Source organism: Durotheca rogersii (assembly GCF_024521655.1).
Source record: "Durotheca rogersii strain YMJ 92031201 chromosome Unknown GGS23scaffold_11, whole genome shotgun sequence".
NCBI classification, from domain to species: domain Eukaryota; kingdom Fungi; phylum Ascomycota; class Sordariomycetes; order Xylariales; family Xylariaceae; genus Durotheca; species Durotheca rogersii.
The window spans coordinates 813,425-826,229 of NW_026251242.1; the positions used below are offsets into that span (position 1 = coordinate 813,425).

General features: G+C 54.7%; 6 protein-coding genes across 6 annotated transcripts; 4 read left to right on the forward strand and 2 right to left on the reverse strand.

Annotated features, from left to right (window-relative positions):
* The first annotated feature begins 317 nt into the window (after window positions 1-317).
* GGS23DRAFT_74334 (acyl-CoA dehydrogenase NM domain-like protein) lies at window positions 318-2,382 on the forward strand. The gene is made up of 4 exons (XM_051521240.1): window positions 318-589; window positions 648-724; window positions 784-1,210; window positions 1,285-2,382. Exons 1-4 carry the CDS (start codon window positions 566-568, stop codon window positions 2,107-2,109), a joined length of 1,353 nt encoding a protein of 450 aa, XP_051371606.1. The 5' UTR covers window positions 318-565; the 3' UTR covers window positions 2,110-2,382.
* Window positions 2,383-4,010: 1,628 nt separating this feature from the next.
* Window positions 4,011-4,625, forward strand: GGS23DRAFT_597203 (uncharacterized protein; the record flags this gene model as incomplete). Its single annotated transcript, XM_051518587.1, has 2 exons — window positions 4,011-4,438; window positions 4,526-4,625. 2 exons carry the CDS (start codon window positions 4,011-4,013, stop codon window positions 4,623-4,625), a joined length of 528 nt encoding a protein of 175 aa, XP_051371607.1.
* Window positions 4,626-4,748: 123 nt separating this feature from the next.
* Window positions 4,749-5,406, forward strand: GGS23DRAFT_74444 (uncharacterized protein). The gene is made up of 2 exons (XM_051521241.1): window positions 4,749-5,018; window positions 5,172-5,406. Exons 1-2 carry the CDS (start codon window positions 4,871-4,873, stop codon window positions 5,279-5,281), a joined length of 258 nt encoding a protein of 85 aa, XP_051371608.1. The 5' UTR covers window positions 4,749-4,870; the 3' UTR covers window positions 5,282-5,406.
* Window positions 5,398-7,090, reverse strand: GGS23DRAFT_570034 (P-loop containing nucleoside triphosphate hydrolase protein). The gene is made up of 7 exons (XM_051516485.1): window positions 7,069-7,090; window positions 6,917-7,001; window positions 6,829-6,857; window positions 6,756-6,770; window positions 6,673-6,697; window positions 6,183-6,614; window positions 5,398-6,117 (listed from the first exon to the last, which is right to left on the reverse strand). The coding sequence occupies exons 2-7, from the start codon at window positions 6,943-6,945 to the stop codon at window positions 5,532-5,534; spliced, it is 1,116 nt and encodes a 371-aa protein (XP_051371609.1). The 5' UTR covers window positions 6,946-7,001; window positions 7,069-7,090; the 3' UTR covers window positions 5,398-5,531.
* Window positions 7,091-7,831: 741 nt separating this feature from the next.
* On the reverse strand, window positions 7,832-9,346 carry GGS23DRAFT_74470 (uncharacterized protein). The gene has a single exon (XM_051521242.1). The coding sequence runs from the start codon at window positions 8,977-8,979 to the stop codon at window positions 8,053-8,055; it is 927 nt and encodes a 308-aa protein (XP_051371610.1). The 5' UTR covers window positions 8,980-9,346; the 3' UTR covers window positions 7,832-8,052.
* Window positions 9,347-10,312: 966 nt separating this feature from the next.
* GGS23DRAFT_570041 (uncharacterized protein) lies at window positions 10,313-11,962 on the forward strand. The gene is made up of 2 exons (XM_051516486.1): window positions 10,313-10,569; window positions 10,625-11,962. Coding segments are annotated over exons 1-2 (1,089 nt in total). The 5' UTR covers window positions 10,313-10,567; the 3' UTR covers window positions 11,712-11,962.
* The last annotated feature ends 843 nt before the right edge of the window (window positions 11,963-12,805 follow it).

The following is a 12,805-nucleotide window of genomic DNA, read 5'->3' on the forward strand; positions in this document are numbered from 1 at the left end:
AAATATAGAAATATACATAGAAACCTACATGTATAAATATACCTACACAGGCACATATGCATATATATTGGCATGGATGCGGTACGTACATGTACCCACAGTAGCGCCTTATGGATGTACCGATTCCCCAGCTGCTGCCCCGGATTCCGCCCAGTCCAATAGGTGGCCGAGAGAAGTCCAGCTCGGCCCACAATCGATCCATCCGGCTATGCCCCGGACCGGGAGCTCCCCAGGTTATTTGTACCTTTACTACCCTGCGTGTATGCATGTGTACCTACACATGTTATGCCTGGCCGTCGTAGTATAGCACGGTACATGCAACGACTCCATGTAACCCCCACTGAATAAGACGCTTGACTTGCCTACCTCGGTCTGCTCGGTCAAACAGGCTATGGCCTCGGAACTAGACCCATTGCAAGTTGCCTACTTTACTCGGAGACGTCTCCGTCTTCGTCGTATTTTTCACCTTCTCCTCCCATTTCCTCCCAAAGCTTCTCTTCCCTCATTCGAAAGTGCCCAAGTTATAGGCAGGAGCAATTGAGTGCACTTGAATTTACCGCCCAACATGTCGGCCAGGATCCCAGATATTGTAACCGCCAGCGCCTGAGACACATCGAATGCAACAACTTAGCTGACCAAGCTCCTAGGTGCTACCCCGTGTGAGCGAGAGAGCGAGGAAGACATTGGATATCGTCGCGAAGTTTGTCGAGGAGGAATGCATACCGTGAGCCTCCTCTCCCTCCTATAACCCTCCACACCGCCGCTGACGATCGAGCCGACCAGAGCAGACCCCGTCCTCGAAGCCCAGATCGGCGAAGGCTCTGCACGATGGGACCATTACCCCGCTATCATCGAAGAGTTGAAGGCGAAAGCGAAAAAGCTGGGATTGTGGAACATGTTCCTCCCTAAGGGCCACTATAAGGAGTCGCCGGGCTTCAGCAACTTGGAATACGGCCTGATGGCCGAGTGGCTGGGCAGGTCGCGGACGGCGTCCGAAGCTACCAACTGCGCCGCCCCGGACACTGGCAATATGGAAGTTCTCGCCAAATACGGCAATGAGGCCCAGAAGGCCCAATGGCTGAAGCCCTTGATGGACGGTGAGATCAGGTCGGCCTTCCTCATGACCGAGCCAGAGATCGCGTCGTCGGACGCGACAAACATCCAGCTCCGCATCACCAGGGATGGCGACGAATATGTCCTGAACGGATCGGTACGTCTCTCCGTCTCCTCCCTCTCCCGCTCATTTTTCTCGCCGTCGCAATGTCCCGTGCTAACGGCAGGTAGAAATGGTGGTCTAGTGGTGCCGGTGACCCTCGATGCAAGATCTACGTCGTCATGGGCAAGACGGATCCCGACAATAAGGACCCCTACAAGCAGCAGTCCGTCGTCCTGGTGCCGGCGAACGCCAAGGGCATCACGATCCACCGTATGCTAAGCGTGTATGGGTACGACGACGCGCCGCACGGACACGGCCACCTATTGTTCAAGGACGTCCGAGTGCCGGTGGGCAACCTTGTCCTGGGCGAAGGCCGGGGCTTCGAGATCATCCAGGGGCGGCTGGGGCCGGGGCGGATCCACCACGCGATGCGGTCGATCGGCGCGGCGGAGCGGGCGCTCGAATGGATGCTGATGCGGATCAACGACCCGCGCAAGACGACGTTCGGCAAGCAGCTGAGCGAGCACGGCGTGATCCTCGAGTGGGTGGCGAAGTCGCGGATCGAGATCGACGCGGCGCGGCTCATCGTGCTCAACGCGGCGGTGCGGATGGACGACCTGGGGCCGAAGGCGAGCCTGCGGGAGATCGCGCAAGCCAAAGTGCTCGTGCCGCAGACCGCGCTCGCCGTCATCGACCGGGCCGTGCAGGCCTTCGGCGGCGCCGGCGTCAGCCAGGACACGCCGCTGGCCGGCATGTGGACGCAGATCCGCACGCTGCGCCTCGCCGACGGGCCCGACGAGGTCCACCTCCAGCAGATGGGCCGCAACGAGAACCGCGCCGGCAAGGAGGTCACGCGCAAGATCCAGGCCCAGAAGGACAAGACGCAGCAGCTGCTCCGCCAGCACAACGTCAAGCTCTTCGAGCCCGGGAGTAACATCAAGCCGAGGCTGTGAAAGCGAGGCTTCGATCACCCACATATATACATATACACATACATACCTGCATGTACATGTAGCTAGGATACGACATTGTTTTACGGTATCAATTGCGATATTACCTCGAACGAGAGGGAAATAAATTGGATATTGGGGTGAGAACGCGGGCCGAGACGCAACTCGTGTGAAATTTGCATTCTGATGACTGCTCGATAACCGTCCATACCTTGTTGATCTCTCTACTAGCTTGCAAGCCCGTCAGACCACGAAGCCGAAATTGCGGGTGAGCGTTGGGGCCAGGAGTCATGGTTGCCCGGGGCGTGTGCGGCCGACGTATGACTCGAACGTCGTAAACACATGCCGTACTATAGCCCGGGTCTAAGATATCGTCCATACGTGATGAAGTATACCGGGGAGGACCCCCGGAAAGATAAGATTGACGGAATTCATGCATCCTCACCAGAAGGAGTCGGCGAACCCCGGGTTGGGCGCCGTCATTTGGCAATGCATCTCGGGACCTCTAGGCGTATGCTGTGTGAACACGTAGGTTTGTATCTACGGACATGGTCTCACGAATTCGAAACATCCCCTTGCCACTTGACGTCCTCCCCTTCTACCACGCAGCGTGTATTTTGTTCACGTATAGATGCAGAGGGTTCGGAGGCCACGCTCAACACGCAATGTTTACCCGGATTCTGTCCTCTCCACGGCCGCGCCGCGACGACGCGCGGCTAATAGGGGTGGAAGGGCTCGGGCCAAGAGCCTGGTCCTGCGACGGAGGCGTGCTGGAGCTAAAACGCCCCGGTCAACTCCCGGTATTAGCTTCGGTCGGTAACGTGCTGCTGCGACTCGGCGATGGGTGCATGCGAGGTCTCTGCTTGAGACAGCGCCAGGCAATGGGAGATTTATCTGGTCGAGGTGTTCACGAGGCGCTGCACGCACACACCCATAAATGACGCCATGGTCGCAAACACGGCCACAGCCCCGGTGAAGAGGATTAAGAGGAGACGCGATGGGGTAGCGAGGGCAGCGTGACGACCCGACCCACGACGGCGGCGATAGGCGAATATCTGTTGATGTTGTTGCTCTCGTTGTCGTTGGCCGGTTTCTCCTTGGTGACTCGCAGCAAAGCGGATACGACACAAGGGCAAGCTAACACATGTGAGTCAGAACCGGGGATTAAATGGCTTGTTATAGGGGCCGGGGGAATGTTTCGCGGTTGCGAGGACGACCCGGGAGGGTGTGGCCAATGGAGGAGATGTTGGCGGGTGTTTATCGACGTTGTTTTTATTCTTTGTTCCTGTTTGGTCGGAAGATGTTTGGAACGGTGCGGAAGTACCGTGTACCCACCCCGGTAGGTACCTTTTATGGGTGCGTATTACCTAAGGCAGCGTAGCACACTACCACCTCTACAAAGGTACCTGCCTACACCTATACCTGGGATCATTAGGTGGATGTGTACCTTTGTACTCAGACCCCACATGCACAAGGCTGCCCCTGTCCTGGGAGCTGTCGCTCGGTCGACGGAGGAGCTCTACACATGTATTTACTTCCCAAAGCTTTGACCCCAGATCCTAGCAGATGAAAATGGGAACCGACAGGTGCATATACATACCTCCGGCAGCCCCTTCCCCTCCCCCACCGGCATGCACAGCAGCACATTCTTCTCCTCCATAAATCAACACGTTGTGGCATCCATTTGTGAAAAGACAACCTACACCCAACAACTATCGTCCTCGCTCAGTCCCTTGACCTCCGCATCGTCCATCTATCCAGACTGGACTCCGTTGGCTTGCCTGATCCTAACTACCTGTCTTCCGGCTACGCATCTACCCCAGCCCAGCCGTCTCTACATCACAAGCATACACCCCGCGCGGCTCCAGACAGCTATCGCCAGCTACCACCGGACCGAGATCACGATGGGTTCCGTCTTAGCGAACAAGGACGTCAACGCGGCCCTGCAGACCCAGGACCCGGCCGCCAAAGCCCAGAGCAAGACCTCCGGCGCCAAGACCCTGGAGCAGCAGCGCCAGCGGCTGCAGTCCAAGATGGAGGAAGAGAAGTACGGATCCTCCAACGCTACTAGCACCATCACCACCACCACCATTGTTGCCGCCGCTGCCGCCGCCGGTTCCAGCACCACCGCTGCCACCAAGAGCGCCGTCACTACCCACGAGGCCACGGCCCCCCTCGGCTTGTTCCACCACCCCCCGAACGCGCAGCCGTCAGCTAACCTGGGGGACGCCGCCGACGGTAGAAACAAGCAGCAGTACATCTCGCCCTCGGACAACATCATGAGTCCTTGCACCGCCAAGCTGAGCGCCCTCAAGGGCCGCCAGATGAACCGGTAAGTTCTGGCCCCCTCCCTGGACCACAGAGCGAAAGCACCCGCGCTGACCACGTCTGTCCCGCCCCCCTCTCCCCCCGGCCGCAGCATCAAGCCCAAGTCTCTCTTCGCCCAGTCCTCCGCCAAGGCTCTCGCCGGCAAAGCCCCGCGCTCCAACCTGTCCGCCGACGGCGCCGCCGCCGCCTGATTGGTCGGCCCGTTCCGCCGCATCCGTCCGCCTCTGCCTGCGCCGTGACGGCCCCGGCGCTCGTCTGCGTTGCTGGCCTCCGGCGTTGCGAATTCTTTCTTTCTTTTTTCCCTGCGCTCTTTTCCTTCTCTCGTGTATTACCTCTGGAGCTGGCGCCGAGAGAGGAAAGGAGAGGGGAGTGAGGCTGAGGGCTCGTGTCCCCCTTCTCTCTTATCCTTTTTTCTCTCTCCTCCGCTCTCTGGTCTATGTGTATTTTACTTCACGTTCTTTTTTTTTATCCCCTCTCTCTTCTCCCTGCTCTTCTCCGCCCTTTGTCTTTACACGCCGTCGTCGGTGATCCATGTCGCTGCTTCGGAGCACATCACGGAGTCGTGGACGGGCGCGTGAACGGGAATCCGTGAGGGAGAGAGAAAGAGAGGGGGGGGGGGGGGGGCGTTAAGTGGCTGGATAGGACGGGACGGGACAACGGCTTGGCTTGGCTTTTCGCTCGCCGACACGGCTTAGGGTCTAGATACCAGGAGTACTCGGAACGGTGGGGAGAGGGACGGACCCGAGAAGGAAGGAAGGAGAGGAAAGGCTGGCTGTGTGGTCCTGACTTGTCGGGTCGGCTTGGCTGGCCGTCCAGGGAAATAGATCCCCTAATGTTTTTATGTTAACGCGATGGATGACGACAGCACATGATACGACACAAGATGGTGCGTCAATACGGTGCGCCTTGCTGTAAGATGCGGGAGGCGGGCGGCAAAACGCAGAATTAATGAATGATTTTCCTAAGGCCTACCTGTCTGTCGCGTCCGCGTGATTGGAATATATACACCCAAGTGCCCGAGTTCTGGTATCTCCGCAAGCAAGGTCGCGTACGCTTCTGAGAATACCGTGTTTTGTTATTTTCCCCACTACCCCTGACTAAGCCTTGTACCCGCTAACTATGTACACGACGTCCTCGTCCGCCACTACGTGTCCGAGGCCGACCCTCTGCGGGACGTGCCGGGCGCTCGCACCCCACACCAGAGCGTACTTGTACGTGTCCTTGAGGCTGCGGTGGATGCGGTCGCAGACGTCCTCGATGGTCGCGTTGTTGCGCACGATGAGGGCCTCGCTGAAGTCGGGGTCGATGCCCTTGCGCTTGGTGTAGATGCGGATGAGCTGGAGCTCCTTCCAGCAGCGGTCGACGACGTCCTGGATGCCGAGGTCGAGCTCGCAGCTCATGACCACCGTGTGCGGCTCGCGCGCCAGCTTGTCGAGGAAGTCGAGCGACACGCTGTCGATCTTGTTGTACACGTACAGGCACTTGATGTACTTGCGGTGGTCCCGCATGATCACGTCGATCAGGTCGTCCACCGTCGCCTCGTCGTCGCGCACCAGCACCTCGCAGTTGAGCATCTTGTAGTCTCGCAGGATGTTGAACACCATCTTCTCGTCCATGTTCTTGGGCGGCGACTGGAACGTGATCTTCATCCCGCCCGCCTTCTTAGCCTTGAGGTAGATGTTGCTGCAAGGTTCGTCCGCGAGTTAGTCTCCTCATCGCGTGTATCGGGGGGGGGTAATCCGGCTCACGGTGGTTCCCTATTTAACCGGATGCCCACGGCCTCGAGCTCGGCTTCCAGCAGGGCCCTCTGCTCCGCCCTCTTGGTCGCGTCGAGGACCATGAGGATGAGATCGCTCGTCTTGGCGGCCGAGATGACCTGGCGTCCTCGGCCCTTGCCTTCGGCGGCACCCTCGATGATACCCGGCAAATCCAGCAGCTGGATCTCGGCGCCGCCGTACTCGAGCACGCCAGGGATGGCGGTCAGGGTGGTGAAGGCATACGAGGCGACCTCGGATCGTGTCTTGGTCACCTTGGATAGAAATGTCGACTTGCCCACGGATGGGAATCCTACGAGTGCTATGCGCGCATCACCACTCTTGCTCACATCGAAGCCGGCACCGCCTCCTGAGCCCGAACCGGGGCCGGGTTCGAGGAGCTGTGCTCGTAGGCGCGCGAGTTTTCTGGACGCGGTTCCGTTAGACTAGCACTCTAGAGCATGGCTCGGGGCGCAGCGCATACCCCTTTAGAAGGCCAAGGTGATACTCTGGCGCCGGGTCAGCCTCTTCTTCTCGCGGCGGGACCAGGGGGTGGCGGTGTCTAACCAGTTGCCTTGTTCTCTACACACCGGCCGACAAGTCAGAATCATGACCGTGGACATCCGCTCTGAGCTCTTACTCTGGGTCCTCTTCATCTCATCCTCGATCCTAAGCGGTGGTGAGCATGTGCCAGACGAGACCACTGGGCGAAGCGGGAAGACGCTTACTCCTTGATCTTGTCCGTGATGTTCACCATCTTGGCGGTTCTAGCGTCCGGGATTCGGTCGCATCGATGAATGTAACTCCAGGAGCCTGCAGCCTCGTCAAACACGCCTCCGGTAACGGCAAAAGAACAAATATCCGGAGGCGAAATAATCACAAGGTGGTGTTTGAAGCCCTCCTTTTCTTTCCTGCTGAGGCACGTTACGAAAAGAGGCAGAGTGGTGAACTCGGGCGCTTGGAGAGGTTCATCGTCGCTGAGGCGGACCCCACTTGCTTTAGGATGAGGTCAACTTCAACTTTTCCTGCCTCAGGTACTGATGTACATAGGTAGTACCTGGCTAAGTACCACAGTACCTACCCTACCGCAACACCAGCGCGCGTATGTGTGCTTCTCGGTTGGTCCGCTTCCTGCGATCCCACGATGCCAGTTGGTAATCAACTAGTATGCGAATCTTTAGGATGCTGAACCTGATGAACCGTTGACCAATTAGGAGGATAACTAGGAGCTATTGATCTTATTGATATCGACTAGATACAGGTGAATACTGCCGACTACAGTGAATATGGCTTCATTCAACGGGGAAGTCGATAGGGTAATAGTCAATAGGGCAGTCAATAAGGCAGTCAATAGGGTGGCGAGGGTCCATACAACAAACAATTACATATGCAAGCACGGTTTCAAGGTTCACATCAATTACATATAGACAAGGGACTTTCAGATGAGCTGTCAAGATATTATGTGGAAGGAAAAGAAGGCGATAAGATTTTCTGTAGCAGCATCAAGAGAAACGAGTGGTGAAGAGGAACAGCATATGCACGCTGTTGGAGGGATGGGTAGGGACAGCACAACTGACTAAGAGAAGGAGGAGGAAGGCATAGTCACCAAGACAGGGGCACGTACGAAGGCACAGCGACAAGGATGGCGAGAAGAGAGTGTAATAACTATCTACAATGCATAGCAGTCTAAGACGAATAATATAGGTTGAAGTGTGGGTGAAATATGAGTGCGAGACCCATGTAAATACTCATCCGAAACCCTACCTACAGTAAACACAGTCTGCCAGATGTTGACCGGCGTGCTATTCATACGCCAACACCGAACACCCCACCCGTCGAAACCGAAACCGTACAAGGGCTTCTTTTAAGCCCAGTGAGCCTGGCCGTCGGCGCCAACATAGTACTTCCTGCCAGACTTAGGGTCGGTGAGGTACTGTACTCGCGAGGTCTTGGAAGATGAGTCGTAAGATGAGTGGGAACCATACGACGAGTATGCAGATGGCTGCGCATAGCTGCTCCGAGACGCAGATGACTGTCCATAGCTGCTCCGAGACGCAGAGTACCCGCCCATCCACCGCGGTTTCGTCCCCGCGTACTGAGCATCGCGCTCCCTGCCCATGTCATCGACGAAATAATACGTACCCGACCTTGGATCTTCCTTCAGCGAGCAGCTTTTAGGTTTTCCGTGGGAGTAATAATATGTCTGATTCCGAGAGTCAGCAAAGACCACGACGATGCCACGAGGGTTCGAGGTCCGGTATCCAGTCTTCCTGTCCGTCGTCTGAATTTCATTCCCTTCAGAGTCGCAAGCATGATATTCCTCGTCTTCGCCAATGTAAAAATATCCGCCGTAGTCATCTTTCTTCACCTCCTTCTTCCATCCGCCGCCAGATGCGCCGGCGCCACCATTGTTGTCGTCGTTTTGTCTGGGTTGATATCTAAGGTTACTCGAAGCGGGTTGGACTTTGTATAGCGTCCGGTAGTGTTCGACAATTTCGCCCAAATTCGGCGGAGTGGTTCCCCAATGGTGAATGGTGCCTTCGACGGGTACTTCATCCCATGAAACCGTGTCAACAAGAATACATGAAGAGTACCGGCCGTTCGCGTAGCGAACTCCGATGTGAAATGTTCGTTTCGAGTAGGATCGGGTTTCGCCGTGTGTTGGCGTCCAGTGAACGTCCCACGTTATAGCACTGACATGATTTGAGTTGGCGTACTCCAGATAGGTGAGCATGTCGTCCCAGTCATCTCGAGAGAGCCTGACAGACTCTGGACGCCTGGCCCTAGGCATGGTGACTTCGGACTGTGTGGTTGAATGCTCCAGAAGCAGAATATGAGGAAATTCGGAGCCTGCTGTCTACTCTGGACGGTTGTTCCCAGGAATGTCGACTTCACACTATGTAGTCGAATAGCGCAAGAAGCAGAATATGAGGAAATCCGGAGCCTGCTGTCTACTCTTTGCCGGTGGGAGGGGAGGGGGTTTGGGGCCTTAGAGGACGGTTAGGACGTAGTGTCACGTCTCGACCAGCGAGTCGCTGATCATTTTATATCCGTTTCCAGCAGTTGAATAATCGGGACGTAGTGTCCCAGCAGTTGAATAATCGTTTGGCTCTTTCACCCGGAGGCCTTGGACTAAGCGTGTCGTGATTGCCTACTTACGGAGGGTTTGCAGACGAGGTCAGGCAAGCACCCCAAGACGCGCTTAGCCCAGGGCCTCCGGGTCAAGGGGCCAAACGACTTGAAGCCTGGCCTTGGTAAGTCAATATCAAGAGAATTGTGGCAGCATGATAGAAGCTCGAGGCAAATAGGCTCACCCGAAGTCTGTGAATGTATCGCCTGGCTTTGGCCATCTCTTTGAGGCCCGACCCGGCCTACAACCCGGGCCACTTTTTCCACATAGGACGGATACAATTTGACAACTTTCCAATATTCATCTGTGTCGCGTAAAACGTAGACGCCTACATTTACGCTTTGCGGTATGTAGGCATATAAGTAAGGGCTGGTTCAATTGCTACGTGACAATTTGCTAGTGTGGCTCAGTGGTAGCTAAGGAAGCGCTTACGGACTAAAATGTGGACCTAGGTTGATAATGGAGGCACATTCTAGAAAGTCTGCCCTGAGGCGGATTCGATCTCGGCTCTTAAAAGTTCCAGATATAGATGTGTTGGTTGTGATCTTGCTGGGACTGAAGAGGGACAGCGTGGGCAAGCTGTTGGAAGGACGGATAGGGGAACACAGCCACAGCTGCCCCAGGTGCGGATCTGGTGATGGCAGGTGGGAGAGAAGGGAGTAACAAACAACTCTGGGAAGAAGAAGACGAAGGTGCGTACAAACGCATGGCGATGGGTAGCGATGAAAGGAGCGAATGTCTAATATCTACTCTGTGTGGCGGTAATACCTACTCTAGGTACCTAGATAAATTCGAAGAATGGATAGTAAATATATACGAAACCTATAAAAATACTTATTTAAAACCCTATAAGAACCGTACTATAATAATAATAATATTATTATTATTATTATTAAAAAATTTAAAGTAAATAAAATTTTTTATAATCCGTACCCCTACTATAAATAATACTTCAAGGTAGTCATTTTCGTATCCTGTGAATGGACGGCTGCCTAAAATAGATTCACTCTCGGACTTGAGACATTGGCGGCTACCCGACCAACAACCTTCAAGCGGCCAGGCGCAGCGCTACCACCCTAACCAACATTGTGAATCTATACAACAAACATAGCGAGGAACAAATCGATTTTCATCTTCGATTATCAGCATCTTTGCATCTCTTAATCCCTCGAATTTATGTCGTCTTTTACTGACCACATACTTTCTTAATAAATCATCGCGTTATTCTATCTAGATCTGCGACTTGAGCATGTAAGTGAAGCTGAACAGATTTACTAATGACCTTGCTTACCGGCATGCCGTTCAGGCCCAACAACATCATTCCTGTGCCATACCAGGCAGGGAAGACCCTGCAGCTACAAGTCCTCCAGAATTGCTGCAGTCTGCCCTTCTCTCAGTCGGTTACGGCAACGATCTCCAAAACGTTCGACATCACCATGTCTCCCGTGATGGACGTCATCATCAACACCAGGTCAGGCTCCCGCTTCCGCGCAGTCCTCAAGCTCTATGACCGTCGGTTCGGCATAGATCTTCGGAGAATCCGGAACAGGATCATGCCTCTCATAACGGCAGACGAAGCGGAATTCCAGTCATTCGTCCGGCGAGGAAAGATGGGCCCTTTCATTAGCGAGCTAGAAGAGGAAAAGAAGACCGAAATCCTCCCTCGGTCACCTTCGCATTTCCACGATGACACCCCAGAAGGCAACGCGAAGTACGAGGCGGCCCTGTGGCAGTCGTGCGTTGAGTACTTCGACTGCGAGACCGAGGCATACGCGCGGTTAAGAGACCTCCAGGGCAGGTCAATACCGCGGATGTACGCCCATGTGCGCCTCGTGCTGGGGAACTCGGACGTACCTCGGGACCTGCTGCAGTCACCAATGGCGCGTTACTTCGAGATCAAGGGCGTTCTTCTGGAACTTATCCATGGATATAACCTATCTGACCTACCCACCTCACCGCTGGCCCCTTCCGACCCAAAGAAGTGGCCAGGTATAGTACAATCTGCGGTCGATTTTGCGCATGAAATTAACAGGCGCGGCGTCCTCATGGGCGATTGTGCGCCACGCAACGTGGTGGTAGACAAACGCTCACAGACGCCCTTTATCATCGATCTTGCGCAGTGTGGGTTTAAGGATAAGATGATTGAAGCATGGAAGGAGTGGGATGAGGATGAGGATTGGGATCCGGATGTCGATTATTGCGAGCAGATGATTACTAGGGATAATCCTGGGGCGATTGGAGCAGTGATGAGGATGCGACTGCAGCGGATAAAGGGCATGGAGCTGGATATCAACTATCCGAATTGCATGAAGATTATCGATGACATCAAACGCTGTAAAGCAGGTAGGGCAACCAGAGCGGATTGCACAGAACCTGGTGTCCCTGAGCAATAGCTTCGGTATCAGGCCCAGGTGGGAAGGCGGACGGTAATCTAGTTTTCCGCAGGCAGGAGAAAGGGGGAAGTATTAGAGATGGTTTGACCCCGGGTCATCACTGAAACGAGAATTCGCGTACTATTAGGTCACCCTTGAGTACCTGGACATGTAATAATTCCGTTAATATCTGCCTAAGCCAAACCGCCCTTCAGATATCGCAGATAACCTCTCTCAGCTGCCCACGCTCTATCAAGATGCGATGATCTCAGCAAGCTTCGATAGACCACGCGAACATCCAAAATAGCCGAAGAGGCCCGAGGAAAGAGACATGCGGGCCGAAGCTGCGGAAGCTGTGCACAAGCAGAGCCCCAATGCTGAGGCCTCCACTGCAACATGCGTCCTTGAGCTACCCTGTCGGGCGACGCACGCAAGGATATCCGGCCATATTACTGATGTGTGCGAGAATCAACGCAAACAAGGTGAAGGGGTCACATAAGCTGCCGTGGGAACGGAGCTTCCCTCACGCTTAGCCTTGAAGGGTTACCTACTGCCAAGTCCCCGCGTAGTCCGTTCTGCCGCCTGGGCGTTGCTACCTAGGAAGCCAATGCACACTCACAGTCCCACATTCCCGTACAATCTTTTAGAGGAGTAGGGCAAAGTCGTGTGTTATTAATACGTCCTCTGTTTTTCACGGAGTCCGGGAGGGTTTCGACGGCGAGCTAGCGTCCATATGCAAAGTAAAGTAAACGAGCAAGTGAAGTAAATTAGCAAGTGAAGTGACCGAGCAAGTGAAGTGAACTAACAAGTAAAGCAAACCAGCTAAAAACCACCCACGAGCTAACACGTAAGGAACGCTTGCAATCCCAGATTTCCGTGCAGTCTTTTGGTTTCTCCTTCTCTGGGGTGGGTTAGGCCGGGGACACTAGGTAACTTAATTGTCTCACGAGCAACTTGGCCTTCAAACTCCTTATGTTCGGCTTCGAGTACCCAACTTGAACTTTGCCCAAAGTGAAATAGACTTGAGGCGACGTTCAAGCCATGCTAAATGATCAATGTTCTCCTCCTTCAAGAAGTCAAAACCTTGACGCGAGACTCTCATAATACCGTAGCAA